Source organism: Ceratina calcarata, unplaced genomic scaffold, assembly GCF_001652005.2.
Source record: "Ceratina calcarata isolate Rehan_Ccalc_2016 unplaced genomic scaffold, ASM165200v1 scaffold178.2, whole genome shotgun sequence".
NCBI classification, from domain to species: domain Eukaryota; kingdom Metazoa; phylum Arthropoda; class Insecta; order Hymenoptera; family Apidae; genus Ceratina; species Ceratina calcarata.
The window spans coordinates 578634-600358 of NW_017139212.1; the positions used below are offsets into that span (position 1 = coordinate 578634).

At 40.0% G+C, this 21725-nt stretch overlaps 1 protein-coding gene and 1 long non-coding RNA gene across 3 annotated transcripts in view; one reads left to right on the forward strand and one right to left on the reverse strand.

The window, feature by feature from the left end:
* Positions 1-21725, reverse strand: part of LOC113463867 (uncharacterized) — a 206709-nt gene that overhangs the window by 78305 nt on the left and 106679 nt on the right. The gene's annotated exons all lie outside the window — the stretch shown is intronic.
* Positions 1-21725, forward strand: part of LOC108632931 (uncharacterized) — a 72000-nt gene that overhangs the window by 47262 nt on the left and 3013 nt on the right. The window contains exons 1-4 of one of the 2 annotated variants that reach the window (XM_026810859.1): positions 10102-10394; positions 11508-11626; positions 17845-18108; positions 20759-20988. In XM_026810859.1, coding sequence (XP_026666660.1) covers positions 10381-10394; positions 11508-11626; positions 17845-18108; positions 20759-20988 — 627 coding nt within the window. In that variant the 5' untranslated portion in view covers positions 10102-10380. Of the gene's footprint in view, positions 1-10101; positions 10395-11507; positions 11627-17844; positions 18109-20758; positions 20989-21725 lie in introns of those variants that run through there. The other variant, XM_018037816.2, reaches the window with a different exon arrangement.

Sequence of the window (21725 nt, forward strand, 5' to 3'; positions counted from 1 at the left end):
AAAAATATCCTTATTATAAAAACATGTATTAACGATTATGTGAAATTACAAAATTCTGTCATTGTTGGATCTATATTTCTTCATAAATGTAATCAAAATTTTACAGTCAACATAACATAAATTATTTAATAACCTTGCACAATTTTTCACAATGTGTTATTAATGTCTGTAACTATTTGAATGTTTCATCACTGTTTTTATTTAAGGGCTCATACAATCTTACGTTTTCGTGAAAACCATTTGGTCCAGTGTCGTGTTGTTGCAAAATTCATTCACTTCGAAATAAATTTCTTAATTTATAGAAGCATTTGTAGTTATCCTTCATTTGTGAAGACTTTGTTATTCGATCTTAATTTCCTCCTAACTCCTCAAAGCTAATGAACAACATGAGCAGAGGGTAAAGTCAGAGATAGCTAATATATACGATTGTTAACATTTGTATGCTTTATGACTATTTTTATTTTAAGATTTAATCGTGTTCGTTTACTTGTCTCTTGAAAAATCGTTTGTTGTAGTACATACATATAATGTCATTATGGTGAAATACCGATAGCTTTGAAACTCTAGTTACAAACTTAACTAGTTAATGGAAACTAGCTCGACGTATGCACTGAAATGTACAGTTCCCTATCCTCGATAATCCACGATTCTGTGATTCTGAAAGTTATATTCCAAGCATTACCAATAGTTTCGGTAAGCTACACCGAAGCAAACTCGGAAATGAGCTTATGAACCAGTAAAAACGCGATTTTCCGAGAGGCGACGGCTAATCCACTTTTGGTGGCGTCGATACCGAGTCGATTAACTAATTCTATAATTGGTTCTGACCGCGGTGAACGAGAAACGAACACGCTCGGCGATAAAATAAATTCCATAATTAAAATTACGCACGACGCGCGCGTTGATTGCATCGAGTCGAGTAATAACGCGAAATTAATTAGCTGTTAACCCGTTTTTGGTCGATTCGATCGAATTACTGGGCTACCGGTCCATTATGAACACACTCCATTCACCGTGCTTTCTATTAATTACCTGTTTACGCCGGGAACAAAGTACCCGGGGAAAGAAAAAAATCGTGATAATCCCGCGTTCCCCGACCCGAGGGCATCCAAGTTTTACATTCGAGTAATGTTTCAACGTACAGCTTTTTGATGGAATTATTTCCCTTTGTCGTTGATCCCTCGGCGGTGAAAAATTTATTTGAGAGGACAACCAGCGGGAAACAATTTTAACGTAATTATTTACAGAGCAGTATTCCTCTTTAGAAGATTGCGTACGCTTACAATCACTGAGAATCAGTGATAATTGAGCATAAAAAATGGCTGTACTCCCAGATAGACTTTCACGATTTAGAAATTAATATATCAGCAATTAGAGATTGCAGTAAATTCTATTTGAATAAATGTTATATTGTTGTCGAATTTACATGTATATTACATCGTCAGTTGAATTTCCTATCGTTCAGTGAACCAATACTGTATTAATAATATTCTTTACTAACATAACTCAAACATGATTAAAATATATCCATGCAGAGTAATTTCTCACTGACAGTATAAAGATTGCTATCCTTATTAAGTAAATACGTGTCTTAAAAACGTCAACCTGAGCATTGGCAAAGCGTAAGCCGGATTCTGTAACGAGGTATTTACTAAATTTGTTGCAAATTTGTTGCAAATTGTCTATCTGGGCACTTGCCTCCATCTGCGAAATATTTCTATTCGAATCCCTGGATGAGAAACTTTCAAACGCGCATTACTCTCGCAATCCTCCAAGTTGAAGTAGTAAAGCGCCTCGGCAGAGTCAACAAGCTTCGTCAAACAGCTACTCCCGAATCTAAACTCCCCGGGCAAACATTAAGAAGCAATATAATACACACAGGGAATTCTCCGAGCGGGAGACCACGCGTTCCGACGCGACGGATCTCCTGCCCCTGAGGGTCGCGTCGCGACTTCACATTCTTCTCATTGTTCGAGCACTCCCGATAACGGGACTTCCACTTTATTCCAGATTCGCTCTCTCTCTGCCGGTATATAACCTTACAAAAGCGATCAGTCCCGCGAGGGATCTCGAAGCCACGGTCACACGGATGCCTTCCAAGCTCCAATTACTCGCAGAGGCTTCTCTGTGGACTGGCGGAGACACTTCCGTGTTCGATCGTTCCAATTCGGAGTTATCCCCTATGGTGGTAGCGTTTGATTACCTTCGCTACGGGCGTCTACCACATGCCGGACCATCATCTGTTGTCACTGGCATTGTCGCTGATGTTTATACGAAGTAACGGAAGAGTAGATCGCTGTAATTGCAATTTCGAGGATTCGCTAGTTTATTAATTGAATCTCATCGACTCGGATGTAACTCCGTATCGTGTTCGCGTTTATTTAATTCAAACTTGATCCTCAGGGTATAACTTTGTTATCAAAATTTCGCCCGTACGGATGTCCAAATTGTATTTTCAGGTGTCAGATCATTATTCCTCGTTTCATACAAATTACGTCAAAACCTTTTGATTGGTTTCGTCAACGCGTATAAATTAATGTTTAAACGAAATGTAAATTTGTGAAAAACAATGTCTTTTACTATCCGAAGTACTTTTAGTCCGAGAGGCGAAAGGGTTGTTCGTAGCTCTCGTAAGTAATTATCCGAGCGTGGCCAAAGCCGAGCTGATACGGGATGATAGTTAGCGGGACGGCGGCATTCCTTATTCCTCCCGCGAGATCGTTACCGAATTAATGCATAGCCCGTGGCCGGAATACCGCGGTGATTCGGTACGACTGACGATGAATTACCCCACGGAGAAGGAAAGGGGTTCGGGGCGCGGGGGAGTGGCGAACAGCCAGAGGACGACGGCTTGACTTTTGAGAACCAATTATCGGGACCCGCTCTCTGTCCTCCTCTTTCATTAAATTCGAATTAAGAAAACCGGATCCCGCGACTCCCGCATCCTTGCTACGATCCCGCGCTTTTTTCCTCTTGAAGGAATCGCTTCCTCGCGAGTTCTTCAATTTGAGCGAGATAGTCTTATTGTCCGGGTAAAAGAAAGTCCGGGATAATGGATGCTATTTTTCACCGAGTACGGCTGTGCTGGTTTAGCGATTAAGCGGGGTTATTAATTTGATGCGTATAAATTGGGCTACGGCTAGAGAATTTAAAAAGAATGTCGGGCTTGTAGATCGTTTGCCAGTGGCTTACACCCTGAGTGGATATCCACGTAAAATTTCTGCATATAAATCTAGCATGAGTATGGTCGAGTATAAGGAGTGTCGATCATTATTATTGAATTTTTAAGATTGTATCGATTAGAAGAATCATTACTACTAATTATTGGAATGCAGATTTTATGGACTTATAAGAAAACTAGTTATATAAAAAGTATAAGAAATAAATATTGTATATAAAAGTGCATAAAGTACCAAAATACATGTCATAATACTTAAAGGGTTGAACGACATTCTTATTTCATAATCTTATTTTTAAATTGACAGTCTACAAGTTACATTTTGCATAAAAATCTGCAGCCCAGTTTCTTAGATTTGTCTTTTGTTCTTTTAATAAGTTTCAAACTCGAAGGAGGACCGAGATAACGAAAGCAATGTATATACGCGGAACTTCGTTACATTTATTTTACTATGTACTTATTTACCGTCAGTCTTATGACATCAATAGAATAGGAATAGCGGTTCGACCCGTTTTTAATGAAGCGCCGGATAGAGGTACATAGCACAAGTTACATAACTTGTTTTGAACCGTTTTCTGGAGGGCCCTTAAGGTTAACGAGGATATTCTTATTCGACTTGTTTCGCGAGCTCGTAACTGCCTCGAAACGACGAGTCGGTACGAGGAGGAGAAACCCAGTCCTAATCACTCTAACTCCTTCTCTTTTATTTTCGGCAAAGTAACGAGCGCCGATCCAGTCGCTCTCTTCTTTCGAAACAATCAATCCCAATTCACCGCTCTTCCTCTTGGCAAGGTATATTTCCGGAAGCAAAAACGTGAAAATATTTTTCATCGTTGGAACGAATGTACTCGCGTCTATTTACGTACCAGCCAGAAACAATACACTTTTATTCCGCGCGCTTTTACGTTTTTGCGAATGTCGGTTTATCGCCGAATCCCTTACGCTTGTTTTATAGGTACGACTGTCTGTCTATACGTAGCCGCTTAAATTTTTAAGCACGTGCATCTCGAAACGAATACAATTCTTATGGAATAAATAAGCACTACGCGTTCCATAGAAAATATTGTTTCGATATTATGAGGGAAAATGAGGATTGCGAAAGAAGATAGAAGAAAATAAGAAATTATTTTTTATTGTACGCGAAATGTGCTGTGAATAGAAATGCAACAGTCCAAATGCTTAACTAAAAAATATTTTTCTAAGGGAATTAGTTTCATAAGTTCTCTCTTAAATTTTAATTTTAATATGACATAAGCTGTCATGTTCTATAATACAACTGAATATCATGTTTGTTTCAATAACATCATCCAATTTTAGTATTAGATTTTTCAGGATCACTGGTGAAGGAAATAAAATTTCCAAACGGCGAACATCGTTTGCACATTTTATTATATCAAACTCTCCTAAAAATAGAAAATTAAAACCATGTTCCTATTTACCAAGTGGTTTCTTCCATAGCAAATATTATTTGGCTACACGAATTTTTGGGAATTGATTCGACTAGTAAATTCAATTCTCCTATGCCAAAGAAATAACAGATTCTAATAGAGCTTTATTAGGAGTAAGTAGTTGAAAGTTACGCAAAAAAAATATTCCATCCCAGTATTTGTCATATTGTTTTAATTCACTTTTAAAAAAACAGTGTTCTATTCCGCTTGTAAAAATTCTTTTCGGTAGTTGCAGTTTTATTACCACGGTTGCAAAATGGAAATGTAAAAATGCATGCACATAAAAACATTAAATCATTTCATGTGAGAAGTATTGCTGCTGTAAAAGAACAAGATTATGGGTAATGAAAAACACGTAAAGTCAATATTTTTAATACCTCTAACAATAAGTAGTGTTCTTGCATCACTAATTAAACAAGCAAGTTTTTAACAAATTGTCGAATTTGATACTCGTAAGTGCTTACTGTATTCTTGTTACAGGACGTAATAGCACATGTCAAACATAATTAAACTTCGAAAATCAAAACCACCGACGTTAACTGTTTTTTAGTACAGATTTTTGTTCATAAAAATTTTTATTACTAGCATATAGCGAGCAGTGCGCGTTTAGGACGTTGCGCCACGAGATAGGTCAGCATGTGCGTGCTAGAGGCACTTTGTCATACCCTATCGAAACTATAAGAGAACAAGAACTTGTGCGAATATGCCAATAAGTAGCGAATACGACGTGCTTCGGTGAGCCGCGAATTATCGCGCAAATTCCTCCGTCGGGTTTGCGCAGACCTTAAAATTATATTATCGCGCGAAGAACAAACAAAACTCACCCCGAGCCTGGCGAAACTATCCTCGGTTACAATAGCAACCAAGAACGTTCGTCCACGTGGTAAAAATGGATTTTATGGCTCGTGGTTACAGCTTATCTCCCACTTGCCGTTTAAATAACACCTATAACAAATTTTAAATTCTTATATATGGGAACAATGTGTACGAGAGTCCACATGAAAAAGTTATACGTATATTAAACAGAGTTTGCACAGCCCAGACTAATAAAACCTATTTTAGACTGTTCGAATGAAAATCCAATACTCGACGGATTTGTCCCGCGAGTACAAAATACTCTTTTTTTCAGCCGATATTGAGAATGGAATTTCGTTGGAAGTAGAAAGATAAACGCTCACTCAATCTCGTTGATAGAACGTAATATGCACCACCACCCCGCTCCCAAATCGTTTCCTTTTTTATTCACCTTCTTTTATGTATACTGTCAATAAATGTTTAGGGTGTAACAAAGAAAGAATAATTCTACAAAAGTCGATCAGATCTTCTGCTCGCGAAAAAACAATTGCTTCCGTTCTTTCCTCGTTTCATTCTCATTTCATTAGAACTGCGATCAAAGCGGCTGCTTTTTCTACTCCGTATCCAAGAATTCGAAGCAAATCAAGAACTATCTCAGTACATTTGATGAAAGCTAGTTTCTTTTCTCGTTCGTCGAACGAACGACAAATGATTGATTTTTAAATAAACACGATCTCGTATTTGTCCTACTTTATCGCTTTTTAACGTCGCATCGACAACGAGGATTATTAGCGACAAACATTCATGACAAGGGGCACTCCAGTTTGTCAGTTTTTTATAAACACGTTCCACCGAGCGAGGTGATCACAGCTGGCACGGTAAATCAATCTTTTTTTATCAGTCACGGCTGTCAGTCCGACAATACGCGCGAGAGGGTGGAAGAGGAGGCGTATCGTTTCCGGTCGACAGCGAAAGCTACCTAGCGACAATAGGTATCGTATTTAACAAATCGTTAAATCATACGAAAGTTATTCGCCAATATTTGAATTAACTCCTTTATTATGAAACGGTAAATACTCGAAATCCTCTTTGAACGCGATGTTTTTCAATATCGAATTATTGCTGCGCATTAGCAGGCTGCGTAGAGGTACAAATCCAATTCATTAATTACGACCGATAATGAAGAAGTGTCGAGGATAAAATTATAATTACAGGCGGGCGCGCGTGGTCGGCGAGGCGTGAACGCGAGCACGGGGGAAGGGGGAGGGAGAGCCTCGTAGGATTAATAAATCGTCCAAGGGGCGGCGAGCAGGGGACTGGTAGAGATATTTCGAAATCTGGTCCTCGAGCTTCTGCCCGCACCACCACCACCACCACCGACGGCGTAGTGTTTCGCGTTTCATCCCTCCCGTCGACGAACTTATGAAATTCAAACGCGTACACCTCCGTGCCGGGCATTATTTTCATACATCACGGTTTGCCCGCCGTTATAACGTCGTACACACGTAACGTACTACGTAATATGTATTAACTTACGTTAAGGGTACGTACTATTACCTCTGCAGCGGAGGTCCTATTATCATTTATAGTGACGCGGCAGTCATGCCACCCCAGGGAGCGCGATATAATGTTCAAAGTATATTAACAGGAAGCCGGCTAGGTATTAGCTATATCGTGGCTGACGCAAAGTAGTATACGGGGACATCGATAACCTATGCTGATATCTATCGAATATTCATATCGATTCGCGTCATACCAGTCGGTCATGAGCCGATAATTCTCCTCGTACCACGAGCTCTTTCGTCCGGCGCAGACAGTTTCCCCGAGTGTGATTTAATATGAATTGCGAGCAGTTCTGACTGCTCGACGATTTTCATACATTCAAACGAGTCGAGAATGTTTCAGCCTCGGATTTATTTCCAACAGGACAATCTTTTAATTCAATTTAAAATTTAAACTGGCTATTGGAAATAATACACTTCTGCAGTAATAGATCCACCTCGCAGGTTTTAAATGTTTGCAATATTCCGCATAGTTTTATATCAGAGTGCGTTTAAAGTGTAACGCATTGAAATGCATTTTGTCTTGGGGAATGATCGAAGAATAACAGTCTAGAAGAACGGAATAAATTTAAAAGCTACTCGGAGCGTATTCGACTAGGATAGCTTCTTAGTGCTTTCACGAAAATTTCCGATCCTCATGGGTATTCCCCAGGCTTTCGCTGCTTGATGTCACTTTATTGAAATCTCCCAACGCTATCTCGTTTTATCCCCCGGCATCTTATTGGTTCCGTGGAAACGCTGTCTTTTCATTCGTCGTTGTGTATTCTCATTACTATATTCTATTCCGTTCCCATTGTATGCACGTAACTGTTCTCTTTCCTGGGGCATCCGAGTTCCCCGAGAATTGTACAACCAAATAAATGAAGCGAGATATTAAAAATGTATCGAGTTTATCGAAAAATGTAAACGTTCTCAGGAATTCTTAACACCTCGACTGCCAAACAAAATACTCTCCTTAATTAAACAGTTTATAATAGTATTTTATCAGCTCATATCCTGTTAGCTATACAGGGTGTCCCAGAAAAAGTGTTATAGCCGAAGAGAGATGATTCTAAAAGTGTTTCTGAACAACAATTTCCTTTGCCAAAATGCAAAGTGAGGCATGGTTTTTAAATTATTAACGAAAAACATTGACCAATAAACGCGCGTGTAGGGCCCGCGCCCAGCCGTGGATTGGCTGGCTCATTGGTCGGTGTTTTTCGTTAGTAATTCAAAAACCATGGTTCACTTTGCATTTTACCAAAGGAAATTGTTGTTCAGAAACTTCTAGAATCACAGAAGTAAATTGACAGAAGTCACTAGAATTACAGAAATAAATTGACAAGTCCTCGTATGCCTTTAATGAAAGACGATGTTACCCTTTGAACGAATAGGCGAATAAATGATTGTTTCATAACGGGTGTCCGTTCGTAGGAAGCTCTGGTCGTTCCTCATGGTTGATTAATACCGATTAGAAACGATTAGTTTTCATGCGACGACGGTTGACTGGAACCGGTCCAGAGTGAAATATCAGTCGCAGTCGCGAGGGGTAAACTAGCAACATTAATTCTAACCAATTGCGGGCCCCGTTCATTGGCCGACCTTAGTTAGCCGGGACGCCTCGGCTTGGTACGTAACGAGAGCTACGGCTAGAACGGAAGCGCGTGGTCGTAAAAGGCGACCGCAACGTCTCGTGGAATGTCTTTGTTGATTCCAGTTTGACTAATTCGCTCGTTAAAATCAATTGCGCAAATAATTTTTCCTCTTCGTATAAAAACGGGACGAGAGGTTCGAGCAATGAAATTATAAATAATTAACGTTTATTTTAAATACCTTTCAGCACTTTGACTGCCATGTAAAGTCAAACCCAAATTCAAATGACGCATAAACATTTTAATGGGTTGTATCACCCAGATCAGCGTGATTGACTGTGGTATTTCGAAATAAGTACCGGGTGTCTCAGAAAAAGTATTAGTCAACCTTTTTTGTTGTCGACCTTTTAGTACTTTGACTGTCAAACATTTTGTGTAGCCTTCATTCGTTACTCTAATTGGAATAACATGGTAGCCTAATTATCATCATTTAGATTAATCTGAGTTTGTAAAATGACTGATGGCCATATAAAATAATGCAAAATATAAAAAAGCCCATTGTAACATATTTCCACTTTCATGGGTAGAATTCCGAGCTCCAATTTCAGTTCATGTCACAATTTCTACTCACCGTCTTCTGATTACGTACAAAATACGTGACAGTAAAAGCGCCAGTGATTAGAAATTATTATTTGATCAGAAAGTGGGTTATTCGCTATAATGAGATTCTGGCACCAGAAAGCGTTTGATATCTCATCAGGTTTAAATAGTACAGAAAAGTGCATTCTGTCCTATTCCTACATCATCAGGTATAATAGAATCTCGAAGAATCCTTCGTTAGTCAGCATTTATAACTCTCCCAAACTTTAACTACTCTCAAAATTTCCAGTAAATCGGTACGATAATTTTTGTTAGGCGTTGATAAACGAGTCCGTTATACGAAGCTCTTTTATAATATCTCACGATATAAAATGATTTCCATTTACTCGGTTGAAGACTCAACCCCTTCCACAGCACTTGGGTTTAACCAGAACGCTCCGTTTCGAGTAGCATTGCCACGGCAACACGAAAAACGTCGTTGAACGTTGTCGTTCACGTTCAATTAGCGACGCCATAAATGAGGACGTTGACGCTGGCTGACTGGCGTCGAAAGGAGATGAGGCGGGTGACGGGGAAGGAGGCCAGCGGTTAAGAAACTGCTCGCGAGCTCGTTAACTCGCGATTTACTTCGCGCAGCCGGCTGTTGCCGCTGCGGAGAAAACGGAATGCGCGTCGTTATGCACTCGCGTAGCCGTCCGGTTTCAAGCACTACGTAGTCTACACATTCTAACATCGTCGACGAACGGAACGGGTCGTCTCGGCGGCGGTGACGACGACTTACGACGTCCAACCACTTGACATCCCGACCCGCCCACATCTCGTAAACTGCTCTCTACAGGCCTTCCCACAAGTGGTCCAGAAATTCCCACTAATCTTCCGGCGCGTCCGCGGGACGCGGCACGTTACAATGGCTGGTAATTAATGGCCCGCTGAATGGACTTCTTCCAGTCGCGCGAATAATCTCGGATCGGATCCGCGCTTTCGGTTTTGGTCAGACTCGTGTAAAGCCCGTGTGTCCCACTAAATGAATATTCGGTTCGTTAGCCGCGCGACATGCTCCATTCTCATTCATTGTATTTTCTGTGTGCACGGCGAAATGTAATTGGAAAATATTTTCCAAAATGCAGAGGGACGAGTTTTCGCATGAAATCGCAGATTCGTCGTGTATAAACATACTTCGATGATTTTGAAGAGGAGCAGAAAAAAAAAGCGGGTGGAAATCGTAAATGGCTAGCGGACGGTAAATCATCCGTCGCAGGTTCGAGCAACCGAAGTCCAACAAAATTCATCCGCGACCCTTAAGACTTCTCACAGAAATCTCTCCGGAGAAGTCCATAAATCTTGGCCCGCGCTTCGCTCGATTTAACCAAGAATTTATCTGCCTGTCCGGCGGAACGATCGTGTAAAAAGAATGAGAGCGGCTAAAAAAGAGGGGGAAGAGAAAGAGTCTTGAATCGGCGTGGCGCGAATCGGGGCTGCGAACATGCGAAACACACCGAGCAGCTGGGAAACAAACGGGACACCGGCCGGCAGTTTCCAATAAAGCCTACCGGCTGACTGTCGAATTTATTGCACGCTTAATTAGCGGACAAATAACACGATTAACGAGGTCCGGCAGGCACGCGATAGTTTGTCGCGCCGCGCCGCCGCGGGTCCGCTCGGAAAAGCCCTGCGCGGAAAACTGTCGCCGTATTTTTTTCCTCGCGGAAAAAATGGAAAACAGTTAATTTCCTGACAGATTTTTCAATGGGATACTTAATCGTGTTACAATGAACCATTGAAACCTTTTTCGCTTTCAATAACCGTTCGCGTTTTTATTCATCCTTTCGTTTGTTCCTTTTTTTTGAACCGTTTGAACCGTTACGAATTATTTTTCCAAAAGAATTACGTTCCCTGTTGTACCAATTTGTTCTTGTGGAATTTTTTATCGGAGAGAAAAGAGCATAGAAATCAAAGAATACCTTGAGAAAACCTTTTTGCGTTCAATTTAAATGAAAAAAATGAATTATGTCGGAATTCGCATGATTAAAAAACACTTTTGCTGGTGCAATGATAGCCATTGGAGGAATGAGAAATACGATTCGACGGAGGACGTCGCGAGCTTGGTAGAATTGAATCTAACTCTGACAAATAACCCTTTCGATCTCGTCTTCGGGAACTTCTATTTATACGCGTGCAAACCGAAGTCCTTAATCAACCGACCGATGAACGGTGCTCGCTCGTTCGCAGACGGACACTCTCTCACGGCAAACACAGTTTTCAGCTGCACCCCATTGGTCCATTGTCCCATAGTCTCGTTCCGACTCGTCTCGTGGCTTGTTAATTAATCCGCTAATTATTAAACTAATTGCAGGTTTAATTGGCTCGCGCCCTCTCTGTTGGTTCCTTTCTGCTCGATCTTGATCTCGTGGAGGGGCGAAAGAACGGCCGAACACCCTGAGAAGGGTTCAAAGGCAAATGGCGAGGCAGCAGGTTTCTCAACTTTATTTCTCCTCTTTAGAAATGAGAACTCTTATGATATAATTCGTGAGAATAATACCATAAAGTGTACCATTTGTGCTACCAGAGATGACTGGATAATACCAGAAATAATAAAGTTAACAGAGTGATACTTTGTATACGAAGACATGGAATGCTCTTCCAACTATTTCTATTAGTCGAATGTACTACTGTTCATATCATAATGTTCCATTAACAACTATTATAATACAGATGTAAGAATAACGTGCTGAACTTTCTGTTCTCAAGAATATTTTTTAATTCAACAGACAATAATTCAAAATAACCAAACCCTCCAACAATCAAGACTTCCAAGGTTGTTAAAACTTTCAAGAGATTTAAGAAATGTCGAGTTCGAAACATGTTCCAAGTGATTCGATCGAGAACTCTTAATACTACTATAAAGTGTACAATTTGTACTGTCAGAGATGCCTGGATAATACCAGAAATAATAAAGGGAATAGTGTAGCTACTGTATATACGACGACATAAAATGCTCTTCTAATTATTTCAATTGGCCGAATGTACTATTGTTCACATCATAATGTTTTATTAGCATCTGTTTTAATAAAGTATGAATTATGTGCTGTGTGTGTGTGTGAATTCTCTCCTCTCAAGAATATTTTTTCCGTGTACCTGCTTGTATACATTATTGAAGATAAGAAAAATGGAGGGTAATTGCTAGTGCGCCGTCCTGTTCACTTTGCTTGTGCAAACCAGGCTTAATTGCACGATTCTCTTTTCTTTGAATATTTTTAGACTAGCTACTTGCCTGTCCTTTGAGATTAAAACCAAGGGGGCCACTATTGTACTGAGAGTTTACCTCTGGGTGCTCCCCCTCTCTCCCTTCTTCTCCTCAGGGTATTCAATCACGATAGCGACTTTGTGTATGGGAGAACATTTTTAAAACGAGTTACATTGCCCTTATTGACAGACTCATTGTTTCAGGACTCGATAGCTTCTTAAGTACAGAGTCTTTAAAATATTAATATTGTTTCTTAAGTAATTTAGAGAGTCTTCAGAGACACAATGCAGAATAATTAAATTTGAACAATTGATGTCTAATAAATTCACTCAGACTATATTATGCTACTCGTAGCTGCACTATAACGCATGAAAGCAACAATCGAACTGGTAGGGCCAGTTTTGAATAAAGTCAACATTTGCGCAATCGTTGTAATGGCCCCGTTGTTTAAATCGCTCTGTACAGTGGTGCGTGCCAGGCGGCGGCAATTGAGATTGAGATATTGCGTCAATTGACGTTGCATTGCCCGTTTGCGAAACAGACTGGATCGTCGGAAAAATCAACAGATCAGCCAGTCAATCAATAAAGCTGCCTAACCGAAACTGTGTCAAACATTGTCTCAACAAATACACTTCAGTGGCAAATATAATTAAGAACTACTTGCAAAGGTTATAATTAATAATAGTTAGAATGTTCACCGTCAAAGCAATTCCTAATAGAAGATCGATATTCGCAAAAATTAGATTAGAAACTCAACACAAAATAGTTCGAATATTAGAAACTGTTGTGATGAAATTACCAATAAAAATGGAGGCGATCGAAAATTACGTCACAGTAAAATTGAACGCCTGTGAATAAAAAAGAAACGGGGATTGGTATTCACGTCTAGCTGTAACGTTCGGTAGCCGCCCGCTTTCTTTCGAAGCTCTGCGCGAGAATAAGCGTCGAAACGCCGCCGAAAAGCATCCAAAAAAAGGAAGAAACAAAAAGCGGGGTGGAACAAAGGGGAATTGAAATGTATCAAAATTTCAGCTGTCGCCCTGGATCCGGCGTTGTTACACGGAGAACGGGAGAGGGCAGGGAGGGAAGCGAGCATTGTATTCACGAGGAATTCACGATCCACCTTGCATAATGCAATAACTTGTCTCGACGAGCGGCGAACGTACGAATGGGACGGAAACAAAAGAATCGGTTGCCGGTATTTTCTGTTTGCGCCAGACAAAAACGGGAAGAGTAGCCGGGGAGGGACGGAGGGGTTAGGCACAAGTAGTAGACACTCGAAAAACCCTAAACGGAACCACCCTTGCGCGCGGGCAGCTCGCGAGGGGTCGGGGGCCAGAGAACTACCCATTGTCGGCGCGGTTAACTGCTGCTTACCGCGGCATAAAGCGTTCAAAAGACAACGAATTATTTAAAATGCCTCGTTAGATTGTTCCCCAAAGCTGTCACGGCGCGTCGGTTTCAACCGACGTCTATCATTGTTAACCACGTCGGGGAGGAAATGTTTCAGTTTGACGATCGGGGCTCGGGATTTGTCTGAAGTTGGATTCATTGAACGACTGTTGTCTGGGATTTGTCTTCTCCTTCAGGACTCCTGATTTTTATTTCCACGAACTTTCGTGGACTTTTCCCTTGGATTCATTGTGAATAAATTATACAGCGGATTTTCATAGAGCTGACATATTTTCAAATAATGACGAAGAGAATCTTTGGGATCATATAAGAGTTTTACGTCACAGGAAATGAAGTATGATTGGAATGAATAATTGATTACAAGAATCTTCGATTACATTTCCTAGTAACCAATCCATCTTATCGACCCATTTCATTCCTGAGTGCCGCATTATTTTTATTTGATCATGATTTATTTAAAGTGTCTTATAAGAAACTAATTGACATTTTAAATGCTGGTGGCACTGTTTATTCGAGTTCCGTCAAAGCTAATACTATCTACGTACTGAATCATTTAATTACGTACACAGACAGAAATATAAATATTATCTGAAAACAGATTAGACTGTAAAATTCCGCAGCAAAATATCGTTTAATATCTCTTATAAAGTGTTGCAATTAGTAGCAAATTGTCCTTTAAGGAGTCCCGTGGAATCCTAGCAAAATTTGTTCTAAGTAAGAATATTAATAACAAGGGAGAGAATTTTTTAATTTACTCTCTTAGATTGCCTAAGAAGGTAGATTTCTTTATTCTAGTTCCATTAAAAAAGTAGAACGGCTACGGATTGATTTATTTTTCGAACTGAGTTGCAGGCTTCTTCGGCGATAAATATTTAATATGTTCGGATTTACCTCGAGCTCGCAAGCAGTAAAAACAGAGCAGGGAAAAAACTCGTTTATGAATGCAAAATATCTCCTCAAAGTATTATACTGTCTTTAAAGAATTTATATTTTTCTTTAGAACGTAACGTATGAACCGTAAAAATATAAATAATATGTAGCAAAATAAAAATATGAGCAATCAAGCAGAGTTAAAGTGTTATCCCAGAAACTTCAAATTTTCTTGAGATGCAACGATTCGATAGTCGAATGCAACGAGCTACTACGTGAAGTCTCTTGAGGCCTGTCTGCCTCCGGTCGTCTTTCTTGCTACACACACCGGAATAACATCGGAAACATTTAACATTTTTATCTTTCACATTCACTATTGATCGTAACGCGAGTTTATAATAAACGTTGTGCATCTTCATAATAAAGATATCCTTTTTATGCATAAAGTAAAGGCGTAATTGTGCACTGCGTGAATTATTATTATTAATTCCAAGAAATTTTATTGAAGAAATGTCTGTTCCTAAGGAATTGATATTAGAAAATATTCGCTTCCTTTCTTATAAACTGTCCTTAAAAAAGTCCTTAGAATTGGAAAGATCTTTGGATATTTAATTCTAAACTTGAATCCTCAAAATCGATTAGTCGTACATCTATTTAAAAAAAAAAATCAATACTAAAGCGTCGCGGTATGCCAGAAATGTGAGGGTGAACCTAACCGGGGGCGTAGGTACGCGAAAAGTTCGCGAAGTCGCAAGTTAGGTCGGCCGTAGGAAACGCGTTTTCGCGTTTAACTCTTGCCAGCCAGAGCCGCGCAATAATCCGCGTGTCATGCTAACTTAATTTCCGACGACTTCACCCAGCTCCAAGATTCGCTATAAATACAATTCCTTATTTCAAATTTCGTGCCAACTTCCCAGCCAGGGGATGTTTTCCCCTACCGAAGTAACCAACGAGAAAGATTCAACAACTTTTAACAATGAATCATCGGTTTATCTCGTTACCTCCTTTTTTTCCCCACCCTTTCACGAATTTATGAAAATGAAATCGCTATCGGATAGTAGATACACAGATATATGTATATATTTCACCGAGGCGAAACTCCTTCGTGCGCGTTTACGATTTGCTATAAAACCATAAGCCTATTCGCGTCGAGTCGTAAACAGGAAGTAAAGATTTCTGGCGATGCCTTTTTCTCCTGCGATAAGAGATTCAACAGCATGCCGAGGAAAATGCCAGAAAGATTGTCGTCCGCACGCCAATCCAGTCCTTTACGACCTTTTTTTATCGCCCTACTATGACTTCCTTATTTGGTTAATTGACCGATTGCGAAAACGCCACAGCTGGAAGCGTCAGCGAACTTCAACGATTGCTACGTACTTAATTACAGGGTCAAAGAAACGAGAATTGATTAACATAAAAACATCTCGCCCTTTACGACGTTTTTAGGTCATGCTCTTAGCTCAATGGACTTAAATTGAGTCGAGTCCTCAGATATTAAAATAAATATAAAGTACTGCACGTGGTTATTAATAAGAAGGAATTTTTGGAATGAATAATTATCATCTGAAATTTTTTAGAAGATCCCTTTTCATTCATAGACGTATTGGGATAATGATGCTCGATTCAGTTTTCATTCTGTCAATTTCTACTCTTTTATTACTATTTTCTTGTCTGTGTTTATTCTCGGTCAAAATACAATGAGTTGATCGTAGAATTCACTGTTATTATATTACAGCGTGACTCTGTTAATTAACGTAAAAAAATAAGGAACATGGCACTCCTGCTGTATATGTGCTGCATCAGCATTCAAAGGGTTAAAACAACTCTCCCAAGAAAATTACGTTAACCCCGAACGGTCGGCGAGTGCCAATAGCCAGGGTCGTTTCCGGTTTGATGCTTCGAACTGCTTCTTTGACGCCTTTGACGCAATCATTTTATCGCGATCGCCTCCATCCCTCGCCGGGTCCTCGGCGCCCGGAAACCCGGAGGTAATTCCGTTTGTTCCCGTGGTTTTATACGCGCGCCAGGCGCATGACAAATTCGTGCGATCTCGGAGTCGTTTACGATCGCGCACTTCGCCCCGAACAGTTCCACTCGCGGCGGTTTTTGTTTCCCCTATTTTCGGCTGGCTCTTTTCGCGTCGACGGAAAAACGGCGAACAGGGTTATTGTTTTAAGTGGCACGTAGCTGGCTCGCGGTCCCAACGTAAAACCGGTTCCGCCCGATATCATAGAGTATCGTTTTTGGCCGCGACTGCCGAATTCTACTCTTGATAGCTTCTAGAATGGGTGATAGAATACATATAGTTAAAACGTATGCGATGGCCATTACTCGAGCGACACGATTTCACGTGACAGTCGCAGGGCGGAATTAACCACGATTTTTTAAGTCACTTCGTGTGAACTACTTTTTCATGTAGTCATTTTGTAGACGAGACGGAGTCGAATTAAAAGTGAACAAAGGGAATCAATTTCGCCGGATGCAATTTACTGACCCAATAAGCGTTTCAACTAGAGATCTAATAAAAAAGGCACGATGGTCGAATTATAAACGAGGATGCTTGTATTGCCATTTTCGAGTAAGTCCCGGGGAAGCCGTTCGATCGCTTTTTCCACGACGATAATTACTCGAACGTCCGGCCGATCGGATATTTTTAATTAACGGGCCATTTGCAGTAGTCGCTCGACGAAGCGGCGATAAACATATTAATACGCCCGCGTTGTACGCCCGGACCGGAGGTAAACGAAATTCTCCCGCCGGGAATCGAGGTTACTTCATTTTTCAACGCCCGTTCATTACGCTGATAATTACTATCTTTTTTTCTGCTTCTGCATACACGAGCGACAAATAAAAGTTCGACTCGCAACTAGGCGCTCGCCGACGTCACCTTTTCCAAACCGTTTGCTCGCAGGACGCTTGACATACCGTTTCGAGAGCTACGAATAATTTCCGCGTGCTTGTTTGTTAATGAGCGACAAATTCTCTTTGCCGTTTGAGGCTACGTTTACAAAAAAAGGACCAACGTCACCAGAATTTCAGAAAACCTGCAGTTATTTAAAAAAGTATTTCGCTTTTAAAAAAAAACATCGTCCTGCCCTACAAGTTTTATTTCTAAAACTGGAGATTAGTTTATTAAAGTAGCACATATTTTTCACTGTTACAGGAGCGTCTCTTCAGCTTCTGAAGTTAGACGTGCCTAGTATAGCAGATCCCAGGTGGGACAGATTAACGCTGAGGTGCGAGTACGATTTGGGAGGCGAGGATTTGTATTCAGTGAAATGGTACAAGGACGGCGCGGAGTTCTTCAGGTACATGCCCGATTCGAGACCGCCGGGCCGTGATTTCCCCGTCGACGGGGTCTACGTGGACGTGAACAAGAGCGATAGCAAACAGGTGACGCTGCTGGGACAGGCGAACAATCGAAGAGGTACGTACACAGGTTCGGTTTGTCCCGTTTACTCGACTTAACGATCGCAGCTCGTGCGTGTACCACTGATGCTTTGCTCGCTGACTGGTGGTTAGAGAGCTGTTCGTCGGCGTCTAAGATCGATCGACTTGGTTCGAGTGCGGGTGGGTTAAGATAGGGTGACTGAAACGGGCGATGCTAACTCGCTGGAAACTGTCTATGGTTTAATATGCATCGATTAATTGTTGATTGCTCAGGCATTTCAGTGAAGATTAAACAATTTGCACAGTCATATTATATTCAGAATTTATATACCACTTCATTTAATAAAATATTTGATGCAATCATTTTATATAATTTATATAGATGTGGTATGATTTAGTATATATTGATTAATTGCTGATTGCTCAGGCATTTCGATGAAGACGACACATTTGCACAGTCATGTTATACTAACAATTTATATACTAGTCCATTTAATAAAATATTTCATGCAATTATTTTATACAATTTATTCACAAACTGTATGATTTAATTTTTGCTCAGGCATTTCGGTGAAGATTAAAGTATTTGCACAGTCATATTATATTTAGAATTTATATACTACTTCATATAGTACAATATTTGATACAATAATTTATATACTAATTTATATTAAATTTGCTGTAATGGTTGTTAGAATATTTGATACAACAATTGATACACTGTTTTATTTCACGATGGGAATAACGATTACTATAATAATTCTATCAATAACAATAACTAATACAAGAGTAGTAAACTATTTATACGCCAATAATGCAATTAGGCTAATTGTAAGAGCCACAGACCTAATAATTCTCTTATTTCTTAAAAAAAAATCAATAATTCATTTTTTTATTTTGTTTTGCGATATTTAAAAGAGGATGAGGCCCAGTTTAATTTAAAATCGAAGTGGTAACTCCTGTTCGACTTTCGAAGGGAAGGAGCGAGGCACCAGAAGTTGAGCGTTTCGTTACGCTTGAATAATCAACGAACTTTTCTTCAGTCTCGCCCCGTATTAAATTTCAATTCACGGCCATTTTTCTCGACTCCCGCGGGACACGAGGGTCCTCCTCTCTGTTTTTTCCTTTACACCTTCCCCCTTAGGTTTCTAATCAGCCGGGCGATTGCGTTCAAGCTACGAAAGTAGTCGCGCCCAACTTCGTTAATTCATTACGATCGGAAGGGAGTGAACCGCTGTACGATAAGTTTCCCAACTATATGCTTTCGTCTTTGACTCTCCACTCGCAGGATGACGGTAGCTCTCTAGAGCAACGCTTTTTGAACCGGCGCTGCGTAAAAAAGAGAGTGAGTTAGCGCTTTACATCGTCGATGAAGTACGAGCTCCTTTTCCGTGGGAATTAGAGCGTGTTGCGAGTCGCGTGGAACCGGACTTCGCTCTAGGCTTGATAATTTTCCTTGAAAAGAGCTCTTTTTTTTAGATAGCATGCGTCGAGGAGTGCTCGGCGAATGATTAATCTTGCCTAGATATCGTCTGCATTAATTTAACAGGACAGAGCGGGTTGAAATTCCGTTCGAATTCAGATAATAAATGAGAGAAGTGTACGGAGACAAACGATGATTTCCTTGCCTGGGAAAATTCTAATCTAAATTTTTCTAAATTATATTTATAGATATAATGAAAAATTTGAAAATTCGACTTAATTTAGAAAATGAAATGTAAATAGGAATTATAAAAATCATGTACATTTCACTATTGCTATTTCGTGTGTCCTTGGACATTGAATTTATTATTTTAAACTTTCTGTACGTACCATTCTTTTATATGCATAAAATCCGCAGTCTGATTATAATAGATCTGGGAAAGGGAATTAATTTCGGAACAGCGGCGCGAGATATAATTTATTTCATACGATTAACAAATAATTTGCATTATTCATTCAAACGTTCTCTTTAACTGTTATTCAAACACGAGGATTAAGGTCTTAACAGAAGCGGCGAAATTGAATCTTTTTTCAATTTAAACATTCATTAAACGAAACACGCGTTAATGCTCGACGACGTGCTCGATTCAATCGGCGGCGAAATTTATCTGTTTTCCCATCGGCCGTGTAAACGACAGATTCGCGGCAATGTATTAACGGAACATTGTCAGGGCTACCCGAATTTTGGTCGCGTAAATATAAAAACATTCATTATCCGACCGCGACCGAATTATAATTCGCGCCACCGTCCTGCGTTGTTTATCGCTGGACGAGTCAAACAGAATCGCTTCACTGCGCATACCCCGACACGTAATTCGAGACTTTTTCCTTTCCTTTTAAACATCGTCTGAGTGCCTGTTGACCCTACTTTATTAAATCAATTAGATCAATTAAAATAAATTACGCTCGTTGGCCCTTCGTTAAAAAAAAATCATGAATCCCATTAAAAGAGTTTCGAGCAAATCCGCGGATTGACTTCATCAATTTAGCTTGTCGATATGCAATAATTGTTATAATTAGGCAAGCAATGCAATATTGTATGATATTCAAAAGAAAGCTAAGTTCCTATTGAATGATGAATTAGTGATGAATTTGTACTACTGATTCACATTATAATAATTGTAACAATTGAATATGATAATTGGTATCACTGATTTAGATTATATGAATTTAATTACAATAATCGAATATAATAATTCAATTAGGCAAGGTGAATCTCACGGGTTCATACGGTTGCGAGGTGTCTTCGGAAGGACCGAGTTTCCTGACAATCTACGGCGAGGCGAACATGAGCGTGGCCATTCTTCCAAAGCAAAGGCCGACGATCCGCGGGCTCCGACCGTCTTATGAAGCGGGTCAGACTTTCCAAGCGGAATGTAACTCCGCGGCCAGCTACCCACCCGCCCAGCTCATCTTTATCCTCAACGGAAAAGAGGTAAGAGCGAATGGAAAGGAAAAATCACGGAAACGTACGGCTATTGGAGCCTGGAGAGACATTCCGTTGCCATCCGTAAACTTTACAATTCTGAATTGTACTCGCCCGTGGAAAAACGACTCGCCCGAGGCGAACTTACTTTTCCTGATCGCGATTCTTGTTCCCCCAGTGTTTTAAGCCTGATAGTCCAGTGCTTTTACGATAGATGATGATTCCTCAGCGTGTCGCAAATCAAATACAGTAGAGCCGTCGTTATGTCAACACCTATTATGTGAACATTCTATTATACGAGCCTCCAGTATGTTCAACACTTTCTACTTGGGAATTATTACATTAATAAAACACTACAAAATTTTAGAAATTTTGCGAGCCTNAGAATTGCAGAAATTGCAGTAAGAATTATAAAACACGTAGTCAATGCAGGCAGTTGCAAGTCACGTCCAATAAAAAAATACCGAAACTATGTATTAGAATATTAGAAATTATGCTTTAAAAATGGCTTATGACCGAGAAAACTTTTTCTAAAAGTTCATTGCTTCAAATATTGGACACAGCTTCTTTGTGGCAGAGATCTTACAGCTCGTACAACGTTAATAAGCTTTCGTACGTTCGTGAAAAAAATCGAATATTCCATTTAGATAAACATAATTGTCCCTCAAGTCTCATAAACGTCTCCACTTACAAAGAAATTATGCACATAAGCTGAACAAACTCTTTTCGAATCAGCAACTATAGCC